The sequence below is a fragment of the Kogia breviceps genome, chromosome 3 (assembly GCF_026419965.1).
Source record: "Kogia breviceps isolate mKogBre1 chromosome 3, mKogBre1 haplotype 1, whole genome shotgun sequence".
Taxonomy (NCBI): domain Eukaryota; kingdom Metazoa; phylum Chordata; class Mammalia; order Artiodactyla; family Physeteridae; genus Kogia; species Kogia breviceps.
Window position 1 is genome coordinate 145460067 of NC_081312.1, and position 24270 is coordinate 145484336.

Below are 24270 nucleotides of genomic sequence, written 5' to 3' on the forward strand. Positions count from 1 at the left end.
GCTGTAAGATAATAAATCTGTTGTTTTAAGCCACTGTGTTTGTGGGAATTTGTTACAACAGCCATACAAAAATAATACATTGACAAAAATCTTAGGATAATAAACGTTTACTGTTATTTTCAGACACTAAATTGGGGGGGGGGGCGGGTAATTTGTTACGCACCAATAGATAACCAATACAGATGTTGATACCTCAAAGTGGGCTGCTGACAAAATAAAAAACTTAAAATGAGAGACATTTGGAGCCAGACAATGGGAAGAACCTTTAAGGAGTTTAAGGAGAGCATTAGTAAAAGACTAAAGGGCTCTGAAGAGACTGCTGAAGCCTGGTGGCCTTTGAGAAAGCTAACACTGAGGTCTTATAGGAAAGTTAGGACATTGTTATTAGAAACTGGAGGAAAGGTGATCCTTGTTATGCAGTGGCAGAAATTTTAGCAATGCTATTGCCTGTGGTAACAGGAAAGTAATAAATGTATCTAAGGAACTAAGTACTCTAGCTAAAGAGGTTTCCAGACTAAGGGTTGCAGGTGCCTCTGGTTTCCCTTTGCTACTTCAGGTCAAATGTGAGAGGAGAGAGAAGGCAAAGAAAGGACTATTCAACAGAAAGATCCCAGGAATTATTGGGTTTGAAAATGCGCAGCCTTTCCAGATGATGGCACATGATACTAAAATTAAGAAAACGAGTTTCCAGAGGAAAATAAAATCCAAGGCATTTGCAGGAAAACATGGTATATACAAAGATGAAGTTCTCTGTAGAATGCTTTGTTAAGACCTCATAAAAATTCAGGATGGTGCCTCAGAGGACCTTTCAGTTTAAAAAAATTGGGCTCCTAACAAACTTAAGGGTGCTGCCCCTTACCAATGGGATGAGACTTTGGGGGACCTTGGATGGTGGTGAACATATTTTGCCTGTGAGAGAGAAAGGAAACACTGGAGGCCAGGAAGTCAGGCCATGGATAGCCACCTTGCAAGATGAACTCCCAATTATTCTTGTTTCTTTGTATTCAAGTCTTTGTGTAGTACCATCTTACAGTATGTCAGGGTTAGTCTACATGCCAAATACAATATGGCAGAAGTAATGGTGTGCGACTTCTTTAGCTGAGTCATTAAAGACATGGTCACTTTTGCCTTGTTCTCTTGGATCATTCTGTTGTTAAATCAAAAATTAAATAAAACTAATAGACATGAGGCAATTGTTATTTGATAAGTAGAAGGGAAAGAGATTGGATGGCACTAGGTACTGGCTGCAAAAGGAGCAAAGGAAAGAAAACAAAAATACATTTTAACTATGTAGCAATTTTTTTCCTGGTACTTAAAAATGTCCTAATAATAGTAATAATGATAGCTAACATTTTTATAATAATGATAGCTAATATTTGTTGAGTGTTCATTATGTTCCAGGAATTGTACATACATTCTCTTACTAATCCTTGCAACCCTAAAAGATAAATACTATAACTATCCCTATTTTACTGACCAAAACAGCTCAGGTTCAGAAAGGTTAAGGAATGTAACCATGTCACCTGGCAGGTAAGCATACTGCCCCTGATAACCACTTTTCCTGTTTGCAGATACCAAAACTTTGACAAGACCATGATGTCTTGTTGACTTCTTACTCCCTGATAGCTTCCCAGAGTATTTGTTGGCTTTCTTTCTGAACTGGGCTATGACAGAGACTATACGTTCATTAAAACCCATTTCATTTACTACTGGGAAACCATCTACACTACATTTCCCCACCCACCCCCAGTTAGAAAGATTTGGTCATGGGGTTGAGTTCTGGCCAATGGAAAAATGGGCTGCAGTGATGTACCATACTTCCAAAACTGGCCTGTAAATACCTTCTGCACAGTCCTCTACTCTCTCTCCTTCTCAGTCTGCTGTCCAGATGTAGAATCCTCAGCAGAGGATTGTGAAACCCTATCTGATGGTGGATCCACAGGATGAAAGGATCCTGGGTCCCTGAATGACCATGTGGATCTTCATCCACTAACCAGGAATATTTACACTGGACATAGCTTAGCGTGAAATAAACTTTTATTGTGTTAAACTGTGGAGTTTTACAGCAGCTATTGTTCTTTATTATATATAAAACATGGGCCTACCAAAATGGTATGCAGAAACAAAACTTGATCAATTCATATCATAAATTGCTCAGCACCTTCCTTATATGAAGTGACTTCCTGTCTGGTAACAATTGCTACAAATATCTAACAAACTATTTTAGAGTCAAATTCTTATAATCTAAGGTGACTGTTATATGCAACATCAATATCTAGAAGAGATGCATATAAGTATACCCTACAAATCAGTGTGTAACCCTATTTGTTAGGCCAGGTGGATTTGAAGCTTCCTGGTCATTATAGACATGGAATTAGATACCTGTGCATTGATTCCAATAGTTCACAGGGAGGAAAGCTTGCATCAGATATTTTTCTGACTCTTTATACGACGAGAATCCTCATTATATTCATTGGGAACAAAATCTGAGCTCTTTTGGAGTATTAAATGCTTGACTGAACGTGGAGCTCAGTTGCACATTACATATGCAAATATAATATGGTTTACATTTATTGAGCATTTATTTGCTGTGTGCCAGGCACTCTGCCAAGCTATTTATATGTATTATCTCATTTAGTCTTTGTAACAACTCTGTGATATAAGTACTAATTATTATCTACCTATCACAAGTAGGGAAACTGTAGTTCAGGGGATTAAACAACTTGCTCAATATCTGAAGGAAAAAAATTTGAAATCAAGTGGTCAGATTCAAGATTAGAGAATTCACTCTTGATAACTACAATGACTATAAAAATAAAAAAGAAAATTTGGAAAGAACTTCACGTATATAGTTAGTTTCAAATCAGGTGACGTTTAGTAGTTAACGTGAACATTTTTTTTTTTTTTGGCCAGTATAGTGTAAGACTTGGATTTCTGTTGAACTAAAATGAACAAACACAAAAACAACCATTAGGCAAAAACATTTAGTGAAAGAGACATAAGTTTAATAAAAGTTTGAATTTTTGTTTTGCTCTTATGAGTGTTCACATAATAACTTAGAAAACCATGGAAGGTAGTCTTAAACCTAAGAGTGAGGCAAGAAATATATTTGTATTCTCAGAGTGGATGGGAGACAAAAAGGTATTTATTTGCTGGTGAAATCAGAGACTGGCATTGAAAGTGGAGAATTCGTTGCTTAATCCTCTCTCAGCAAGTTGGGGCCTTACAAACCCATGAAGTTAGACCTGTTTATCACCTTAGAACATAAAGTATAACATTTTGTTTTAATTTCTATGTCTTCTAAAACATTATCCTGGTTCCTCTCAAAGATGACTCATTCTTTGTCTTTTTTCTCTCTTTGGATTTTCCATTTCCACATCTAATTTATTTATCTCACTTTTTACATTCTTCAACAGACAGATGTTTTTCATTAACCTGTTCTTTTAATTTATCTAGAGCAAGGAAAATGCTAAACTGATCCCTGATCGAAGAAAATCAGACTTCTACCCATCATTTCTTTAAGAAATAGGAAAAAGAAAAATGTCAAATGAGTTTGTTTTTGTGTGTGTGTGTGGTATGCGGGGCTCTCACTGTTGTGGCCTTTCCCGTTGCAGAGCACAGGCTCTGGAAGCGCAGGCTCAGCGGCCATGGCTCACAGGCCCAGCCTCTCCGTGGCATGTGGGATCTTCCCAGACCGGGGCACGAACCCGTATCGCCTGCATTGGCAGGCGGACTCTCAACCACTGCGCCACCAGGGAAGCCCGGAAGGCATTATTATATGGTATTTGTTTTACTTTTTAGAAAAAAAAAAACTCCTTTGAAAGTATTTTCATATTACAAAAATTTCAAGTTGAGATAAGTTAGCCAAAACTGAAAATAACTGTTCAAAACAGTTTTCTCTCAAATTTTTTTAGTCACAATCAGAGACTCTTACAAGCTGATAAAAGTTAGTAAAATTGTTTTTTTTCTCTTGAGAAATTTGCAACGCAGAAAGAGCCCACTAGTTGGAACGACAGATGAAAAATAATGCACACCGAATGTAAACTGGTAACTATAGAAAACAGTATGGAGTTTCCTTAAAAAACTAAAAATAGAGTTATCATATAACCTAGAAATTCTACTCCTGAGTATATATTTGGAAAAGAAAAAAACTCTAATTCAAAAAGATACATGCACCCCACTGTTCATAGCAGCACTATTTACAATAGCCAAGACATGGAAGTAACCTAAATGTCCATTGACAGGTGAATGGATAAAGAAGATGTGGTATATATAAACAATGGAATATTACTCATCCATAAAAAAGAATGAACTATTGCCATTTGCAGCAACATGATGGACCTAGATATTATCATACTAAATGAAATAAACCAGTGAGAGAAAGACAAATATTGTATGACATCACTTATTTGTGGAATCTGAAAAAATAATACAAATGAACTTATTTATAAAACAGAAGCAGGGCTTCCATGGTGGCGCAGTGGTTGAGAGTCCACCTGCCGATGCAGGGGACACGGGTTCGTGCCCCGGTCCGGGAGGATCCCGCGTGCCGCGGAGCAGCTGGCCCCGTGAGCCATGGCCGCTGAGCCTGGGCATCTGGAGCCTGTGCTCCGCGACGGGAGAGGCCACAACAGTGAGAGGCCCGCATACCACAAAAAAAAAATAAATAAATAAAAATAAATAAAATAAAACAGAAGCAGACTCACACACATAGAAAACAAACTTACAGTTACCAAAGGGAAAGGGGGGGCATAAATTAGGAGTATGGGATTAACAGATACACACTACTACATAAAAAATAAACACCAAGGATTTACTGTATAGCACCAGGAACTAACTATATTCATATCTTGTAATAACCTATAATGGAAGAGAATCTGAAAAAGAATATATATATGTAACTGAATCACTTTGTTGTACACCTGAAACTAATACAATATTGTAAATCAACTATACTTCAATTAAAAAAAAAATCCACACCAAGTCACATGATGAAATTTCAGAGCACCTTGGATAAAGAGATAATCCTAAAAACATGCAGAGGGGAAAATCAAGCCATATTCAAAGAATTAGGAATCACAATAATTTAAAGGACTCTTCAACACAAAATAATGCCAGAAGACAGTGACTGTCTTTAAAATTTTGAAGAATGATGATTTTCAATTGAGAATTCTGTACCTTGCCACACTGTCAATCAAGCATGAGAGTGAAACAAAAGCATTTTCGGGTATTCAAGGACTCAAATAATACCTCCCAAGCACCCTATCTTGGAGATCTACTACAGGATATACTTTAGCAAAATAAAGGAATACACAAGAAAGAAGATAAGGGATCCAGGAAACATAACTCCAGCTCGGGAGAACTAGACAGGAAAGTCCCAGGACAAGAGCCATACAGCAGCTGACAGAGTCATGAGCCCAGACTGGAGGAAGGAGATGGACGCTCTGATTGGGGGATGGGGAGGGGTACACAGAACTGCTTGTTTTTATCATGACTCTTTATGTTCATGTGTTACTTTGATAACTTTTAACTTATATCCTGTCTTGGATTATCCTCTCTGCCACTTAAGCACATTCCTCCCCAGCCCAGTGCCCCCAGCACTGTTACAGCACATATCACGGAGCCTTATCAGCGTTTGTTTATACGTTTGTCTCCACAGTTATGATGTGAGTTCAATGAGGGTTGGGGCTGTGTCATTTCATCTTGATTTTCTCAGCCTCCAAAAGAGTGCCTGAGTATGTGTTTGCCCAATTAAACCAAATACTGATTAAGATAGTTGCCTGTAAGAAATTCCTCAAAGAGAGCATTTTATATTGACATGAGAGGATTTCAAATCAGAGAAAAAAGTCTGTTTCCAACAATTAACATTCTCCTGACATTAATATTAAACTATCAACAGATGAAATGATTATGTCTACAAAATGCACTAATTCATTCATCGAAGAGATATTGTGTCCACTTTATGCCAGAAAATCTTCAGCTTGCTGTAAGCCAGATAAAGTCCTCTAGTGGGAGAGAGGAAATAAATACAGCAAGAATACATATATGCAATAATACTGTGCTAGGAACAGAGAATGACAGTGAGGGAGAATAGGATTTTCTCTTAGATGGGGTAGCCAGGGAAGTCCTCCTTTTTTCCCTGTTCTTCCTTCCTCTGCTTCCCTCCACCCTATTAGAAAATGGGGCAGCCTTAGAAAACACACAGTGAGATTTTAATCAGGACTCCCCTGAGCTGAGTCAGATTCTTCAAGTAGAGATGGAGAAAAAGAGGGCAGCTCCTCTCTCCTTCCCTCCATTTAAGGGGATAAAACAAAACAACCTTTATGGGACTCAGAAAAGGATTTCTTGCACTCTCAAAGGCTATGAAGAGGCCACTGTGAAATCTTTTAAAAAATTAACACTCCACTAGTACAAGAGCATTGAACTGAAAGCAGGTAGCCAGGGTACCACTCCACATTAGCTGCTGGATTCACTGATAAATGGGATTTGACTGGTATAAATGGGAATATGATTGCTTAGCAGACATCAAGCCTAAGTGAAACTTTAGGAGTCAAGCTTTAAAATTAAAATCTCTTGTAATTCCTGAAACATTCATAATTAAGGGGGATCAATTTTTGTCAGCACTTGTAGTAAGTCATACCTACCACTCCCAAAATATATAATCATACATATTCATTTTGGAAAATGAAAACATATCAGACTTTTCAGTCTTCCTTCACAGTTATGCTATCACTAAAAATGCTACAAGAGAAAGTTGCTCTACGTGATAAAGTTACTCTTTATTGGTAGACTATTTTTTAAAAAAATAAATATAAGGCAACTGCTAACCTGTTAAGTCATCATAGTTATTTTAATAAGAAATTTGAACTTGCAGAATAGAATAGAAATTTTCTGAAAAATGCTAGCCAAAGCAAACAAATTATAATCTGTTTGTATGGTTATATATGTTCCTGCATTTATCTACCTTTTCTTCTCTAACTCTTATAGACAAGAGGTCTAGAAAACACCTCAAAAATCTTTTAAAATCTTATACTAACTTTAAAGATTCTATGTCTATAATTACAATTATTAAAACTATCCTCCCCCGTCACCTTCACATAGCATCTATCCCTTGCCAGTGATAGCCATACAATCTGCAAACTAGAGAAATATATCTGCACGTTTGTTAGCTGAACGAATGTGTGCTTAGTGTCAAGGATCTACAGGTTTATGAGCTCCTAGATAGAGCTGGTGAACCATTTAGATACAGCCACACAGCAGACAGTAAACAGAAATTACTAAATACCACTAGTACTATTATTTATGGTAGATAGGAGAAGAGGTAACAGCGAACCAATATAGAGTGATGGGCTTGAAATTTCCCATTGATACAAAATGCGTTTTCAATGTGACCTTAAATACTTACCAACTGATAGAGATCTTTGAGGGGTTGCTCAAGAAAATTATTGGTTCATAAAGTGTGACTCATTAAATGATGGGCTAGAAGTTGCCACTATCTCTCTCTCTTTATGTGGGTCATCAACATTTCCCATGGCAGGGAGTAGAGAGAGCTTGGTGTTTCTCGAAGCTTGAGGCTTGAAACACTGGCCAGGTGAGTTAGGGTGGGGTGGATACAATTCAGAAGCTTTTAATTGTGAACTACATTCCTTTCTCTACTTCCACATCAGCCCCACCACGAACATACCAGCCGCTGACTAGAGACTATCAGCACCACTCCACTCATCAGGAGACAAAGTGAAAAGCAGTTTATTCCTCCCTTGGAAAAGTTGGGGACCCCCTGGTCCACTGTGTGCAAAGCACTTTGCTAGGTGCTATGGAAAGGTGTTGAGGCATGGTGCACTATTTGAGGACAGTCATAAAAGATTTATGAATGTACTAAATAAAAGCTTAGCATGGGTGTGTCTAGAAATGGAGTGCTGAAGTCCCTTTAGACCCCTGGCGTGCCTCTAATGAAGCATGAAGGTGTTGGGGCCAATATCTTAGTACACAGTGTTCCCTCCCACCAGCACCACTTTTCTCTTTTTCTCATCTACTAAACAGAGCATGAGTTAGAACACGCACCTCTTTAGTGGTTTAGGAGACCTGCAGCAGGCCTGGCTGGAAGATGTGGAATTTCTAAATCCCACAATTATGCTGTGAATTTATTCCCCAACTTTTACTTCTTTGGTCTAAACCTTTTTTTCACCTCTTCCTTTACAGATCTCACTTCACAGATCTTCACTACACTTCCCTTCAACATCCTCAAACTTTCCATTTTCTGATTGTTTTTCTTTCTTCCCCTGAAGTGGTATCAAGCAGAGCTGGACATAGAACTCATACATGAAGATAAGCTCATTGCTGAAGAGGGGGGAATGATTAACTTTCAGGTGCCAGAAGTTATACTAGGCATCCCACTGCCATGTGTTCATGCATGTGTGTATTTTGCTTATTCTTAGATGCATTGCAGTAAAACCCCTGAAATAAAAGTTCAGTTGACATTAAATCTTGTCTACTATAGATTTTTGAATATGATCAAAGAAAAATATGAATCCAATGATAAAGCCACTCTTGGTATGGCTAAGGAAACAAACACACACAAAGCAATAAAGCATGGATGAGACAAGCCTATCTTTGAATTTTGCATTGTCACTGACTTGTTGTGAGACCCTGAGTAAGTTTTTTAAACTCTCCAAGCCAAGTTTTTTAACCTCTATAGAATGGATTAGCTATTGCTATGGCTGATATTATTTTGGCCTCCAAAAATTTACCCTCTTGGTTATTCTCTGCCTGCATTCTAGGCCTTGACTCTTAAAATGTGGAATTCAAAGATGACTATAATATGCTAGACCTAGTAGGACCAAAGTGACATATAATGAGACTAAACCTTCCTTGTCCTGGACAATATGCATCTACGAACACAACACAGGTTTGCATTAGCACAACTGCAAACACACACATTGTTGTCTCAGTCGTGATCAATATCTGCAGATCATTTTCTCACAAACTGCAGATAAGTCCGTTTTCCCCGTGACCAACCCTGACTCCTGTCCATCAAGTGCAATTAAATTAACCAAAAAGTATGAGTTTATGTTTATCTCAGTTAAATTCCATGCTATTTGAAAAACAAGGGAGATGTTTCTCACCTATCACACAGTCCAGCTGTACCAGTTGTCTAAGGTTTACTGGTCCAAGGAAAGCAGAAAAAACAGGTGGTCTCAGGTAGACTGCAATGGGTGAAGGGAGTGTGCCAGCAAGAACCAGTGAGTTTTGTTATTTCAGAGCTTAAGAAGTATGGACAGAAATCTTGGCTAGTAAAAAGGACCTTGTTAGATCTGTCTGTAGTTCTAACCATCAACCTCCAGCTATTACTCCTCTCTCCCTTCTACTTTTCACAGGACACTCAGAGCTCTAAGAACAAGAGCTCTGAGTCAAGTAGACTTGGAGGAGAATCATGCTTTTGTCATGTATCTGCTGTGTGAAGCCCACTAAGCTACTTAGCCTCTCTGAGCCTCTGCTCATCTGTAAAATGAGGACAGTATTATCATACCTAGCCTATCTGGTTGTGAGGATTGAGTGAGATAAAATTGCTATAGCACCTGGCACAGGGCACACAGAAAACAGTGCACCACAGGCCACTTGTCCAAAGGGCAGCTTTTTGGGAAATTATGGCCCCCTGGACAAAGTTCAAGCTCCTTAGCATAGAATGAGGCCTCTTTTGACATGGTCCTGCCTCTTTTCCCTCCACTCTCCAATGTGGCCTGTACTCCAGCTGTACTGACCTAGAGCTACAGGTCAGTATCCTGAATATACCTTGATCTTTTGTACGTCAGTGCCATATTCATACCATTATATCTGGAAGGCTCGCCCCAACCCAGTCCAACTAGAAAACTTCCACTCACCCTCAAGATTCACTGCAGATATCAGCTCCACAGTCAAGCATGTATTAGGAGACAGTTCTTCATGGTTCTCTTGCATTTCTGCACATCTTGAAAGAGAGGCACAAGCTGCACTTTGTGCTGGACTATCTCTTCAAGGATGTTTGCGTACCAAATAGCCATGGAAGACAGAGATAGTGTCTCCTTCTGGAGCAGAGGACAGGCATGCCTACTACCCATTATAAAAGGTTTGGGTTCCTAAAGCTTAGGTCTCCTCTCCTGTAATACAACCCACTGTGCAGGTGACATCTGGTCCTCTTTGTGCAGCTCTGTGGAATTTGAGGCTTAGGGAACTGATGCAAAATTGCTGGTATTCTGGCTACTGTTATTGCTATGTGTAATATACTGCCCTTCATCTCTGACACAGGAGTTTCGTGTCTTCTACCAGCATCCACGAAATAGTGGCAGGATAATTTGTTAGCTTGCAAGCAGGGTAAAATCTGAGACCCTTCATACTTCTTGGTAGCATGTTCCCTTCCTTCCCATTTCATCCCTCTGTAGGAGTGTAAGTTGCTCCATAAATTCCATTCTCAAATTATCATGAACATTGCAGATATCACAAAATTCAGTATCTACATCATTTTCTGATAACTGTATCTGCAATATCTATCACTGTCTATAACACACTGGATGCTCAGTACTTTGTTGAGTGAATGAATGTGGCTAAGTTCTCAGCAGTTCCTCAAGACTCTTCCCATTGTTGGTATGTATCCAAGGGGATGCCCAGTGCTCTTGGCCTCAGTTTTAAATGTCCTGTGTTCTCTTCTGCTACAAACACTTGATCACCTCCTTTTTCCTGCCCTGGAGTGGCCCATTCAGTTCTGGTGGCTGATGAGTTACTTCTGGCTCCTGTTTCCCTACTCTCTTCAGTTTCCTTGTAAATTGTGTACTAGTAACAAATCCTCACTTGAAGAGTCCCCCAGGACCTCTCTTCTGAATTTCCACCTTCCAGAACAACTGCCAGGACTGGAAAAAAATTCTCATTCTATCATGCAACATATTAGTTATGCATCGTGTTACATGCAAATTAAGATAAATGTGTCCACTGCATTTTTTAACCAAGACAACAGTAATAAATGTAGAATATACATGGTCTATATATTCTTAGCAAACATGGGCTTCTGCTTTGTTATTATCACTGCCTTTACTATACATTTACAACCTGCTTTTTAAAAACTGTGGTTAAAAAAAACCCACACAATGTGAATTTACTCTTGACAGTTTTAAGTGTGCAATACAGTATTAACTATATGCACATTATTGTACAACGGATTTCTAGAACTTTTTCACATTGTGTAACCAACTCCATAATCATGGAACCTCAACTCCCCATTTTCTCCTCCCTGCAACCCCTGGCAACCACCATTCTATTTTCTGTTTCTATGAATTTGATTACCTTAGATACCTCATATTAGTGGAATCATGCATTATTTATCTTTCTGCAATTGACTTAACTTCACTTAGCATAACTCCCTCCAGGTTTATCCATGTTCTGGAATATGACAGGACTTCATTCTTTTTTTAGGGCTGAATAATATTTCATCATATGTGTTGTGATATATACATTTTTTTTTGCCTTTATCCATTCATCCATTGATGAACATTTAGATTGCTTCCACATCTTGGCTATATGAATAATGTTGCAATGAACATGGGTGTGCAAATATCTCTTCAAGATCCTATTTTCAATTATTTTAGATGTATACCCAGAGTGGGATTGCTGGATCGTATTGTAGTTCTGTTTTAATTTTTTGAGGAACCGCCACACTGTTTTCCATAGCAGCCACACCATTTTTCAATCCCATGAAGAGTTACCACCACTTTTAAAATAATCCATTTCAGAATGTTTCTGATGGCAAATATTAAGCTCATCAGTGAGCGATTTCTTTTTCTGTTTTAATTAATTATTTTATTTATTTTTGGCTGCATTGGGGCTTTGTTGCTGCGTGCGGGTTTTCTCTAGTTGCGGTGAGCGGGGGCTACTCTTTGTTGTAGTGTGCGGGCTTCTCATTGCGGTGGTTTCTCTTGTTGCGGAGCACGGGCTCTAGGTGTGTGGACTTCAGTAGTTGTGGTACGTGGGCTCAGTAGTTGTGGCGCACGGCCCTAGCTGCTCCACAGCATGTGGGATCTTCCTGGACCAGGGCTCGAACCCATGTCCCCTACATTGGCAGGTGGATTCTTAACTTCCCGCCACCAGGGAAGTCCCTATTGAGTGATTTCTTAAATCACATGAAGATCATAGCATGTGATCCTCATCCAGGGCCTGGCCACCTAACCAACATAGTACGAGCTCAACTCCAGAAAAAAAAAAAATTGAACAACTCAGACTTTTGCTGAGTTTTCTCATTCTCTATGCTTCATAAGCATATACAAATGGTCCTATGATTCCATAGAACCAGATAATGTTTAGAGGCCAGAGGACTGGAAGATCATTTTGTACAGCTCCATAATTTGGTGGGAGAAGTTATGTCATTTTTCCTTCCGAAAGGCTAGGAGTCTTGAATTTATTTAGAGAAAACTGATTCCCTTTTTTTTTTTAACCTACCATCATCAGATTTCAGTTCTCTTTTAACTGTATAGGCTCTACCCTTTTTGGCTTGAAAATAATTGTCCTTGTTTTTAGAATATAGGATTTAGAATAGCCCTAAGCAAAATAGGGCTTAGGTAGTTGTTTATATCAATGAGATTTTTTTTCCTTCAAGGGGGTAACTTTGGGAGGTTAAACACTTAGGCTTTTCTTACCTCTTTCAAGACCAGCTTAGAAACTATTCCAGTAAGTCATTATTGTCACCATCAGTGTAATCACCAAACAAATTAATCAGATTTGACTCTTAAAAACCTGAGTATTGCAAAATTAAACCCACTCTAAAAGGACACAGATTTGGCACTAGTGGGAATATTTACTCACAAAATAATAATAGCAATTATTTATAGAGCTATGCACCAGGTACTTTCCATGCATTCTATCACAGTGCCCCATTGGTATCATACCTATTCCCATTAAACAGATGAGGTTTGAGTGCATAAATAACTTGTCTGCATAAGACTGAAATTGGAACTCTAGTCTGTCAGACACTCAAAACTATGCTCTTAGCCATTGCAGTATTACTTACTATACGCAAGCCACTGTAGTGGAATCTGTGGGGCACTGGAGAACTAGGTAGCAAGCCCTTAAGTAGCTTATGCAGCCTACTACATGACATAAGACAAGTATTATACATGAAAGAAAATGTAACTGTCCAAGAAGACATGCACTGTGTTATTTAAAGAAGTATGCTATAAATTCTGAAGCCGACAGGAATAGGAGAAAAGGGAGGGAGGGATGGAGGGGGAGAGGAAGAGAGGAAGGATGGAAAGAAGGAAGGAAGGAGAAAGAAAGAAAAAAGGAAAGAAAAAAAGTTTAAAGACATAAAGGATTATACAGTAGAAAGGGCAACAAACAAATCAGAAGCCATGGATTCTGGTTTCTAGTTACTACTTACTAATAAGTGACCTAGGTATACTGTAAATTTTATATAATATGGTATAGCTACATCATCAAGGTAAGTTTATTGCTGCCCAACATGGGACAGTAAATATATCAGAAAAGTTTAATCTCATCACACTATATATGTATATGTATAGTGTATATCTCATACACTATATATGTATCATATATGTTATATTATTTTCACATTAGATGCAATGCTATGTTCTTCCCCCATACAAGTCAAGGTCCAAAGCCATCTTAAGAGAATCAAAGGCTCCTATGATTAATTGAAATGTTAAAGAAAAGGCAAAGTGGCAGTTTAAAAAAAGTTCTTCCCTTGCTTTTTAGCTTATCTCTCCCCTCCCCCAGCCTTTATTCTTCTGATTTACTCAAAAAGGACAGCATAAAAGCATCTTATTAGCAATTCTTATCCAGGAAATATAAGCACTTAGGATCAATTGAAAGGGAACTGGGAGAAGGGGGAGTTAAGAGGGAGAAGATTGTCATACAATTTAAAAAGTCTAGTTTAGTAGGCACACAGTTAAGAATATCACTTTGTGTATGTCTGATTTATCAGATGTTTAAAACATCCCTGCAAATGTTTTATTACCTCTAAACATTTTTCCTTTCCATGAACCTTTATTCTGCTTAGAAATACTTGAAATTCATCTAAATTATGTCAGCTTTTGGAAGCAATAGAGCCCAGGGTATTACGTGCAGTTAAGTTGACATTGTTAAGTAGACTGATCCCTATTATAGTAAGCTTCCGGGGGAAGGTTACTCCCAGCAGATGTACTAAAACTGTTGATTCCCCCTCCTTTTTTTTTTTTTAAATTCTCATAAGGAGGATTTTTGGAACATGCTAAAGGCAGCGAGTGTGTTGATGTCCTAGTGACAAAAGCTAGATTTCTGTCAGCTGCTTTCATTAAGGTTAGCTTTTAGCCTGTGCCCTCATCATGGCCATAGGTTTAGTTTTGGGTTAGGAAACGCTAATCCACACGTAAATGCTCTCCATGATCCACACATGTTTAGCAGTCTGATTACATTTTTAATGTACCTTTTAATTCCTCTTGTTATCCTTAATTGATTTTAAGAGATGTGAACAAATTCACATTTGTGTCTTTCCTAGTCAGTTTAACTTCTAACCAGGTAGTATCCCTAGTCCCCTTGACTAAGCTCGGAGAATCTAGAAATCTCATCTGGCCTCAACTCTCAGCACAGGGCCTTTTATGTGCACAGCTCTCACAAGTGAAAGAACTTTAAGTTGAGAAAGAGATAATAAAACGTCTCCCCAAACGGTAATTGTTCATTTCAGGGCACTCTTCAGAGATGTTTTTAAGTCAGGGCTGCATCTCACGGGGGCGGGGAGAACAGAAACCGTCTCCAAATGTCGGGGCTTATCTCCCGGAGATGCCTCCAGTGTAGCTGACAAATCTCCGAAGTGGGAAATAGTTTTCCCTCCACAGGGCCTCGGCGTGTGAGGGAAGGAGGGGGATGGGCAGGGGCCATCAGGGGAGAAGTCTCCGGCCTTTTCACGTCTCTCAACACCATCCCTCCCTCACCCCGCCTCCTCCTTCCCCAAATCCTAAACAAGCCCGGGGGTGGAGGGGAGTGGTCTGAGGGGGGGGGGGAAGAGGGGCCCGGGGGCAGGCCAGGCCGGGCCTGGAGGCTCGGCCTTTGTGACTCTGTCCTCGACGGCCGGAGGGGAGGGGAGCCAGAGGGGGAAGGGAGCCGGAGGGGGCGGGGAAGTGGGCCGGAGACCCTCAGCTGGGGCTTGACCCCCAGGTGCATTGTCCGGCGGGGCCCGCCCCCTTACCCCGGGGCCGCGACCCGACCGCCACTGGGCCCCCTCCCAGCGTCTCCCTCCGCGGCCGCGCCGACCTCGCGGTCCCCAGACCAGGGGCCAGATGTAGAAAGTAGTCCCGAGGCCGGCAGCGGCGGCGCTGTCCACTCCACCGCCCCCGCCCTCTCCAGCCGCCGCCTCACTCCGCCCCCGGGCCGGACGCTCGGGCCCCCCGCCTCCTGCGAGCGGGTGTCCGTGCGCCGGCCTCGCCGCGCCCGAGGAGACCAGCCGCCGGCCGCGCCGTGCCACGCCACGCCGGTGCCCAAGAGGGAAGCCCAGGCTGCGCGCGTCCAGCCGCCGCGCGGAGAGTGCCCGGAGGAGGGAGCCGGCAGGCGGACAGCGGCTGCGGGGCGGCCGGGGAGCATGCCCACCCAGCCCTGCTGAATGGCGCCTTCCCTGCGACCCCTCGCCCGGCCGCGGTCGCCAGGGATGCTGCTCGGCGCGCTCCTGCTCCTGCCGGTCCTCGGCCCCGTTCCAGGTGGGCGCGCTTTCTTCTGCGCCGGTGGGGCGTGAGAGAGCGCGAGTGGGAAGGGGAAGGAGGCAACCGAGTGTGTATGTGTTGGGGCGGGGGGTCCTTCGCGGGGGCGCTGACCCCCGGTCTCTGCCCCCTCCCTGCAGCCAGTCGGGAGCTGCCGCTGGAGCGCGAGGTGCCGGCGGGCTCTGCGGGGGCGCGGGCGGCGGTGGGCGCCTCTCGCAGCGCCCGCCCCTCCCCGCTGCGCTCCCCCGGCCGCGCGCCGCGGGCCAGCGCCCGCCGTCCACTCTCGCCCCTTTCTCCTCGCGCCATTGTCCGCGCTCCGGCCGCGTACTCGCCTTCGGGGCCAGCCTGGCCTCCGCGCAGCCCGCCCTCCAGCCGGGGCCGCCGCGGCCGCACGTGGCTTTATTTATATTGTTTCCTTAGTGGCAGCCTCGCGGCGCAGGGGGCGCCGCGTTTCCGCGCGGCTTCCCCTCTTTGCAGTGGGGGCTTCCCCACGTTTTAGGGCGGGGAGAGAATAGGTGAACTCAGCGCCCAGGTCAGACCCCTAAGTGTCCCCACTTTCCCGGATCCGGATCGAACGAGGAGACGGGAGGGGTGGAATTGGAAAGTGAAGAGGAGTGGAAGTTTTGTGGCCCATTTGTGCCCCGGAGGGGAGGTGAAGGGTCCCGAAGCTGAGAAGGAAGGTATCTAAGTAGGGTTTATTTCTAACAGCTAGGGATTTGGGGGCAGGGCCTGAGATGTGTGCGAATCTGAAGATCCCTCCAAACTCCAGGTTAGCCTTGCGCAAACTTGGATCAACTAATTTTTCTCTTTTGACATGTTGCTTTATTCTTAGAGTTAAAAATTGTAAACTGGGTGCGGGGGGCGCGGGGAGAAGAGGTGTTAAGAAGAATGGGTTGTTTTATTTGTTTACAGGTTACAAACGCCAGACTTTCGTGGGTTTTTTGTTTTGTTTGTTTGTTTGTTTCCTGGAGGAGTTAGTTTTCTATTAGCAAGAGAAAAGGATCAAAGTCAGATGTGACTCGGAAACACAATGGGCGCCTTCCGGAGCGGTCCTCGCTGCGCGGGGCTATTAGGGTCGCTCGTGTCGCCCTGGGCATCCATTAGGAGAAGTCGGCAGCCAGGGCGTGGGAGCGTGACTAGTGTGTGAGGTTTGGAGGACCTGCCTTGATGAGAAACAGAGATCAGTCCCGGCGATTGGTACTCATGAATTCAAGACAATCAGAAGGAAGATGAAATGCCCTCCGCCCCTAAACCCCTAATACTCTACTCGGCCCCAATCAATATGCAAGACTTAAGCTGACCTTTGCGCTAAATGCAGGAGGTGACAGGGTATTAGTTGGTCATCGGATGCTTTATCCTGATGGGGACCCGGGACGATGTGTATGCCTCGCATAAAGTCTTTACTCTGCTCTGATAAAAATGTGTATTGGTTGATTAAGCAATCTCCTATCCCTGTTAGACAGTAAGGACCAATTAGTCACGCATTTTTTTCCCAACAGTTGGTAGTTCTAAAAAAAAAAATGAAATAGAAGTTTCCTAATCCGATCACCCACTGAGTACAAGCAGCAAGAGTTAGCAACTTTTCAAAGTCAAATGTTTGTCTTTTAAATACCTACAATACTCTGCAGAAATTAAGTAATTGGGTCTCTTTCAAGGAGCAGAGACAGAGTCCTTGCTATAAAAGGGCAGATATAAAAGTGCAAACTTGTCATCTGTCACAAAAGATAAACGCACTTCCCAAAGGAGTAGGTACCAAGGGTTTCAAAAACTCTTCACGGGACAGGGAAATAAACTTGCTTGTTCACAGAGTCGGAGTTTTGCTAATGATTTCTTGTAAAATTAGACTTTTACGACTTACTCTGTTCAAGATCTTTTTGACAAGCTTGTAAAAGTAAGCAAACAGCTTGTGCTCGAGAGTTTTCCTGATGATTTTGAAACTCTAGCAAGGCACTTGAGGACAGAATTCTTAAAAGGCGTAAAAGTTATTGAAATCTTCCCTATGCTTTTTAGTATAAGATGTTGTAAAAAGATTTCTCTGATTTGTTGAGAAGGTTAGCTGAAACTTACATTGGTTTATTAAGGTGTTTGTAAGTTAATTAATATGGTTTGTTAAACTTTGTCTCATTACACTCTGAATATGTGTTTTACAATTGTGTGTTAAGAAATGATTTTACACTTATAATTCTGGGTATGCCTTTCCCCCCTTTTCCTTGTAGGAGTATGGTGCTTTAGCGAACTGTTTTTTATCAAAGAGCCACAGGATATAACTGTCACAAGAAAGGACCCAGTCGTTTTAGATTGCCAGGCTCATGGAGAAGTTCCTATTAAGGTCACTTGGTTGAAAAATGGAGCAAAAGTGTCTGAAAATAAGCGGATCCAGGTTTTGTCCAATGGCTCTTTATACATCAGTGAGGTGGAAGGCAAGCGAGGAGAGCAGTCTGATGAAGGATTTTATCAGTGCTTGGCCATGAACAAACATGGAGCCATTCTTAGTCAAAAAGCTCATCTTACCTTATCAAGTAAGTGTTTAAGTTCTTGATTGTCGTTTTTTCACTGCTACATTTTGATGATTTCTCGATTCATTAGCATGCTAACCTGAAAAATCACACAAACATTAAGAATTTTCCTGGAGATAGTAGTTGATGCTAACTAAGGCATGCAGAAAAATCTGAGGAAAAAAAATAATTTCGAATGAGTGATTTAGAACAAAAGTCACATTAGGTTTAGAACACCAAAACCTGTAGAGGTGGTTTTGTATAAATTTAAGTGTTTCAAACTGTGAAAAAAGTTGGGTGAAAAGTTTTGTCAACACAACAAAAATTGTTCTAAAATCTCATTTTTGTAAATTAATAATTAAATTTTGAAAATCACAAGCAACTTTTCCTGCTTTGTAGATGGCCCTTAAGTGCTAAATCTTTCCTATAGCCCAAGCTTCCATTTCTCTGACTGCTTTAAGATCACCCATGTTGCTTTTTAATTGAAAGAGAGGGCATTGGTCAGTAACTCTCAAGCCTTTGAAGTATTCCTAGGCTTTTCCTGCTGGGAGAGAAAGAGATTAAGGCCATTTCCATATTATGCCTAATGGACTTAAACCAGATCTGCCCACTTTTTTCCAGTTGTCATAAAGTTTGCTGTCTAATGATTTCCTTTGTATTAACAACCCAGTCAGATCAACCATTTGTTCAAGTGACCCACTGCTTGGTGGTTGCCCTGGTAACTGTTGAGTGTAAACATGGGCTTAGGATAGTTAGAGAACTCCTTGTTTTCACTGAGGCTTTCCACCTCTTCAGGTGATCAAATACCCAGCACTCAAGATTACAAAAGACAATGTAAGTCTTAAGACAAAACAAAACACAGCACAACTGTATCTTAAAAATAGTTTTACAGGAATCCTAGCTACAATCTTTTGTTGATCCACAAAAGATAGATGTTGCACTATACCTACAAATTGATCATTTACAAGATGAACAATAGGAGGAGGGAGCTCTTGAGATAAAGTCATAATCTTTAAGAAATAGTTTCTTCAGGGTCTCCACAGTTGAAATTCAGCTATTGGTGGGGGTTTCCTAGGTGACTTTATTGTAACAGTCCATGGCCATATTCATGCCATCCTCATTTCAGTAATATATTTTATTTGTACAATAATAATTAATAGTGGAAAATAAATTGCAGGCAAAGATATTTTTGTATTGAAAAATGTCAGAAAAGTAAAGATTTCCAATTCTAGTCCCCCTCCCCCAGAATAGTATAAACCTGAGAGAATGTCTGATAAACTCCTTTTTTTTTTGCTGTGATCATTGGCCAATAATCATCTTTTTGTGTTGTTGTTGTTGAGTAGTGGTTTTTCAGTACAGTATTGTTTTCAGGATAGTGTGCTTTTTATGCTTATGTCCTGTTCATTTAATTTTTGTCTAATGTAAAATTGTTTTATAGAGTTGTAATTTTTCTGCCTTTTGGGGTTTGTGGAATATTGTGTTTTCGTATCCAGTAACTGTGACTTGTATTACCTTGCCAGAGAGGAGAGGGGCAGGATGGAAAGGTGGAGGGGGGCAGATGGGCTTTGAAAGATGAAGCATTTGTCATGAGCACACAGTATTTCCAGGACCTCCTTAGAAGCCTGACAATTCTAAGGCACTCAAAAATACTTTGAAAACACACAGAGCTTTCAGTTTTCATAAATAAAGTCTGAACAGTCTTAACATAGTAACAGTGAAACAATGTTAATATTGGCTTTTTGAGTAGCGTTAGATTTTGTATCTTTATAAAAATTATTAATGACAAATATTTTATTAGATGTGAATCATTTTGAAGCCTTTTGTGGTGAAGTATTCATATTTTAAGTATCAAAAACTTTCCAGTTAAACTATGTAGAACATTGCTGTTAAATATCAACTGTAGTATGTTAGTTATAGGAACCACACTTTTCATATGCACACATTTTATTTAACTTGGAGGAGGTGCTTTGCTAGGAAATTGCATTCAGTATTATAGATTTAAAATAAATGCATAGTGGGTTTAGATTTTTCTTTAGAAATGAAATTTCTTAGAGATTTGAAATTCACCAAGTTAGTTCTGATATCTGAGAAGCAATGTCCAATGACATTGTAGGCTCAGATGACTTTATCCTGTGTTCAGGGTAAGATGTTATACGTATTAAACAGGAAGAGAATAGGCATTAAGTGGACATTCTGTTTTTGTGGGGTTTTTTTAAAGGTTAGTTCTCTCCTAGTTAGTGATAGCAGCAGGGTGCAAGTATGTTCTTTTTATTTTCTGGTCAAGGATTTTGTCAGCAAACATATTTTTAGTTCTGAAGTGTAATAAGTAGATCAGCACCTGGAAATCTAAAACTTTAATCTGTGCAAGTTTTAGATTTTTAACACAGGCAATCAAGTCTTGGTTTCTAAACTTAGGAACTAGAAGCTGAAAGTTGCACTCTAGGCAAGAATTCCATTATTCATGTGTAAATTAGGAATTCACAGGGTTAAAAGGTTAGAAACTGGCCAGGATGAGGTTTACCCTTGTGATAAAGAGCAGATGACCCTCATTCATTGGCCAAAGCTTTCATGTAGCTCTTCTGCAAAGTTAGTTATTGCCATGAATTGTTCTTGAGGAATGCAGAAATTCAAATGTGAACAGGCCTTTCCTTAAGTGTCACTATGGAGCCTTATCTCCCAGGCACATCAGAGCTGGCTGTGGGGACAAGGTTCCTCCCCAAAGGCCTGGAGGCTTTGCTTTCCTGTTGTTCATCCAAGCACAAAAGGATTTGTCTAACTTAGTTTTTCTAAGGCATCCCATTTTTAAAGGAAAGTATAGGGTTAAAGTAATATTTAGTTTTTTTAAAAAGTTAATCCTTTTTATTGATAGCCATTTTACTTTTTCATGTAATGGAATAGAAAGGGGAGTAATGTGGGAGGCTCTTTCTCTAGTTGTGTACAAAAGTAAGAACAGAATATTCAACCGTTTCCCATAAATTTCAGTATTTTTAACTGAAAATCAAATTTTCACTTTCATAGGTGCTAAGTCTTCACTACATAAATAATCTCATTTAAATATTTTAGGAGTGAGAAGTAATCTATGACATCTTGACATTTCTTGCATTCTAATTGTTGAAGTAAGATAAATTTCATAGGAAAGCATTAGTGTGGTAAAACAGTCTCATATTTCAACAAGTTTAAATTAAGATGAGGCATTTGAGAGAAGTAAAGGAGGAGGCCGGTTGTGTTCTGTGATATGTAGAAGACTGGCTGTAAGCTAGCGATTGAACAGGAAGCTGGTTGTTTATTTCCTTTCCATAAAAGGTGGAAATTGAAGTCTTAGGATAGAGGGAAAGAGAACATAAAGCTGGCTTATATTTGTTGGGTTTTTCAGGACTGTTTGCTTGGGTGCAAAATAATTTTTTAAATGAGCATTTGTAGCTGGAAGACCATAGGAATTATTAGAACTTTATGATGGATTTTTTCTCCAAAATTTTGAGATTAGTTTTAGCATCCATAAAATTGTTTTGGGGGGGTGTCTATTTCTGTAATTTTATGTAGCAGTAGTTGTTTCCTGTAAAAGTACGTAGGTGGTTTTCCATAAATAAAATGTTTATTACTTCAGTTTAAGTTGAGGTGAAATGAGGTTTTTTGATGAGATTAATGAAAAACTGTTCTGTGAGTGTGGTTCCTAGCTTAAAGAGTAGTACATAAATTATAGCTAAAAGCTGATCTTGAAATGTGAAGTTAAAATATATTGAAAACATTTAGAGTCATGTTCAAAAGAAAAGAGGGTGGGTGGTATATTGAAAAGAGAAAGGTAAGAGCTATGAGACTATTAGTCTAGATTTTGAATTTTATTAATGATCTTGGACCCAAGATGGGCAAGAGTTTGCTTCATTGTCACTTTTTATTGAGATTTGTAGTTGCTGTAAAGGACATTGTCTCTTACCTGTGTGCATGTTCACTTCAAATCAAGCTGCTAACAGTTACTTGCCGTGACTTAAGAGTGCTAACATGAAAGTAAAAGTTGTTTGATTTTGGAAAAATAAGACAGACTGAGATATTTAGAGAGACTAATCTGCCAACATTGTAGATAAGGTTCAGATAGTGCTTTATGGGTCTAAGAAAAATCATCTTTAAAGAAAAGGGGTGGTTGCTTCCCTGGTGGCGCAGTGGTTGGGAATCTGCCTGCCAATGCAGGGGACACGGGTTCGAGCCCTGGTCTGGGAAGATCCCACATGCTGCGGAGCAACTAGGCCCCTGAGCCACAACTACTGAGCCTGCGTGTCTGGAGCCTGTGCTCCACAACAGGAGAGGCCGTGACAGTGAGAGGCCTGCGCACTGCAATGAAGAGTGGCCCCTGCTCACTACAACTGGAGAAAGCCCTCGCACAGAAACGAAGACCCAACACAGCCAAAAATAAATAAATTTATTTTTTTTTAAAAAAGAGAAGGGGGTATGGTTCAAAAGTACATATTTAAATTAAAATTTACTAGCTTAAAATTACATAAGTTAAATCAGGGAAGTAAAAGCACATGTAGTTCTACAGGCTTATTTATGATGATACTTGGTTCTTAAAGTCTGTCTACCTAAAACGTTTATCAGGTACCTGGTGATCTATGGGTAATGGAACCAGTTTTTCCCAATTTGCATTTGATTAGTGAGGATCATTTCTCATCTGCAGAAACCTGTAACGCTATCTCACTGTTTTTCAAAGCTGTTGGATTTTTTATTTTTCAATGAAGCAGGGTCCACTGAGGGGTAGAATTATAATTTGCTTTAAGATGTATAAATGTGTTTGTTTATTTTATTTTTGTCCAGCTTCTTAATGGAATTTTGAAAGGGCATTTGGTATGGCCCTCTTGTGTCAACTAGCTCTGATTATTCTAAAGAAAGGCCCTAACTCTCAGCACTTGTTTGCCCAGGCATTTGTTGTCATTGCTTCTGAATTTAACAGCTGGGCCTATTGATGAAGTCCAGAGCGGTTTAAAAGAATAGCAGAAAGCAGATCTCTTAAGCAGGGTGTTAGGTTGAAGGAGTATTTCAATTAATAAGTACATGCATTTGAGGTTACTTTTTTGAAAACCCTAATATTCTTGACTACAATTTTGAGAGATGATTTTTATTTCTCCTAGGCAGAGGTGCTCAGTTAGGGTTGATTACTTTCAGCTTTCGAACTGTCAATTATTATTTTTTTTAATGGGGATTTTATTTTTCTTTAATTTTTTAAAATTTTTATTTATTTTTGGCTGTGTTGGGTCTTTGTTGCTGCATGCGGGCTTTCTCTAGTTGCAGTGAGTGGGGCTACTGTTCATTGAGGTGCACGGGCTTCTCACTGCAGTGGCTTCTCTTGTTGCGGAGTACGGGCTCTAGGTGCGCGGGCTTCAGTAGTTGTGTCTCGTGGGCTCTAGAGCACAGGCTCAGTAGCTGTGGTGCACAGGCTTAGTTGCTCCGCGGCACATGGGATCTTCCTGGACCGGGGCTTGAACCCGTGTCCCCTGCATTGGCAGGCGGATTCTTATCCACTGGGCCACCAGGGAAGCCCGACAATTACTATTAATATGAAAATAATAATGTTAAGTTCAGGCATTTTGCTGAGGATTATTGTTGAATTTTAAAAACAGCACTGATTATTGATATGTTTTAAGAGAAATTCTAAAAGTTGTACCCCAAATAAAGTTTGTGTTGTCAGTCAGGGCTATTTTATTTTTAAATTTATTTTTAAAAATATTAATTTATTCCTTTGGTTGTGCCAGGTCTTAGTTGCAGCACGTGGGATCTCTTAGTCACGGCATGTGGGATCTTAGTTCCCTGACCAGGTATCAAACCCTGGCTCCCTGCGTTGGGAGCACAGAGTCTTAACCACCGGACCACCAGGGAAGTCCCAGTCAGGGCTGTTTTAGTACTTCTGAGAGTTTATAGTGTTCAGACTCCTTATTAAAACATTTTTAAAACTCTCATTTGGTAAAAATCTTGGTAAATGAGAGGAAGAAGAAGATATGGTTGTAATCATTGAAGCAGTATTGGAAGTTGTCCTAACATGGTAATCTGCACAGAGCAAGTTCACTCAACAGTTGACAATAATGATG

At 40.5% G+C, this 24270-nt stretch overlaps 1 protein-coding gene across 1 annotated transcript in view; it reads left to right on the plus strand.

Moving 5' to 3' along the window:
* Positions 1-15417: 15417 nt before the first annotated feature.
* Positions 15418-24270, plus strand: part of PRTG (protogenin) — a 123735-nt gene continuing 114882 nt past the window's right edge. The window contains exons 1-2 of the mRNA XM_059056182.2: positions 15418-15704; positions 17921-18223. Of these exons, the coding sequence (XP_058912165.1) occupies positions 15611-15704; positions 17921-18223 (397 nt within the window). The 5' untranslated portion in view covers positions 15418-15610. The remainder of the gene's footprint in view (positions 15705-17920; positions 18224-24270) is intronic.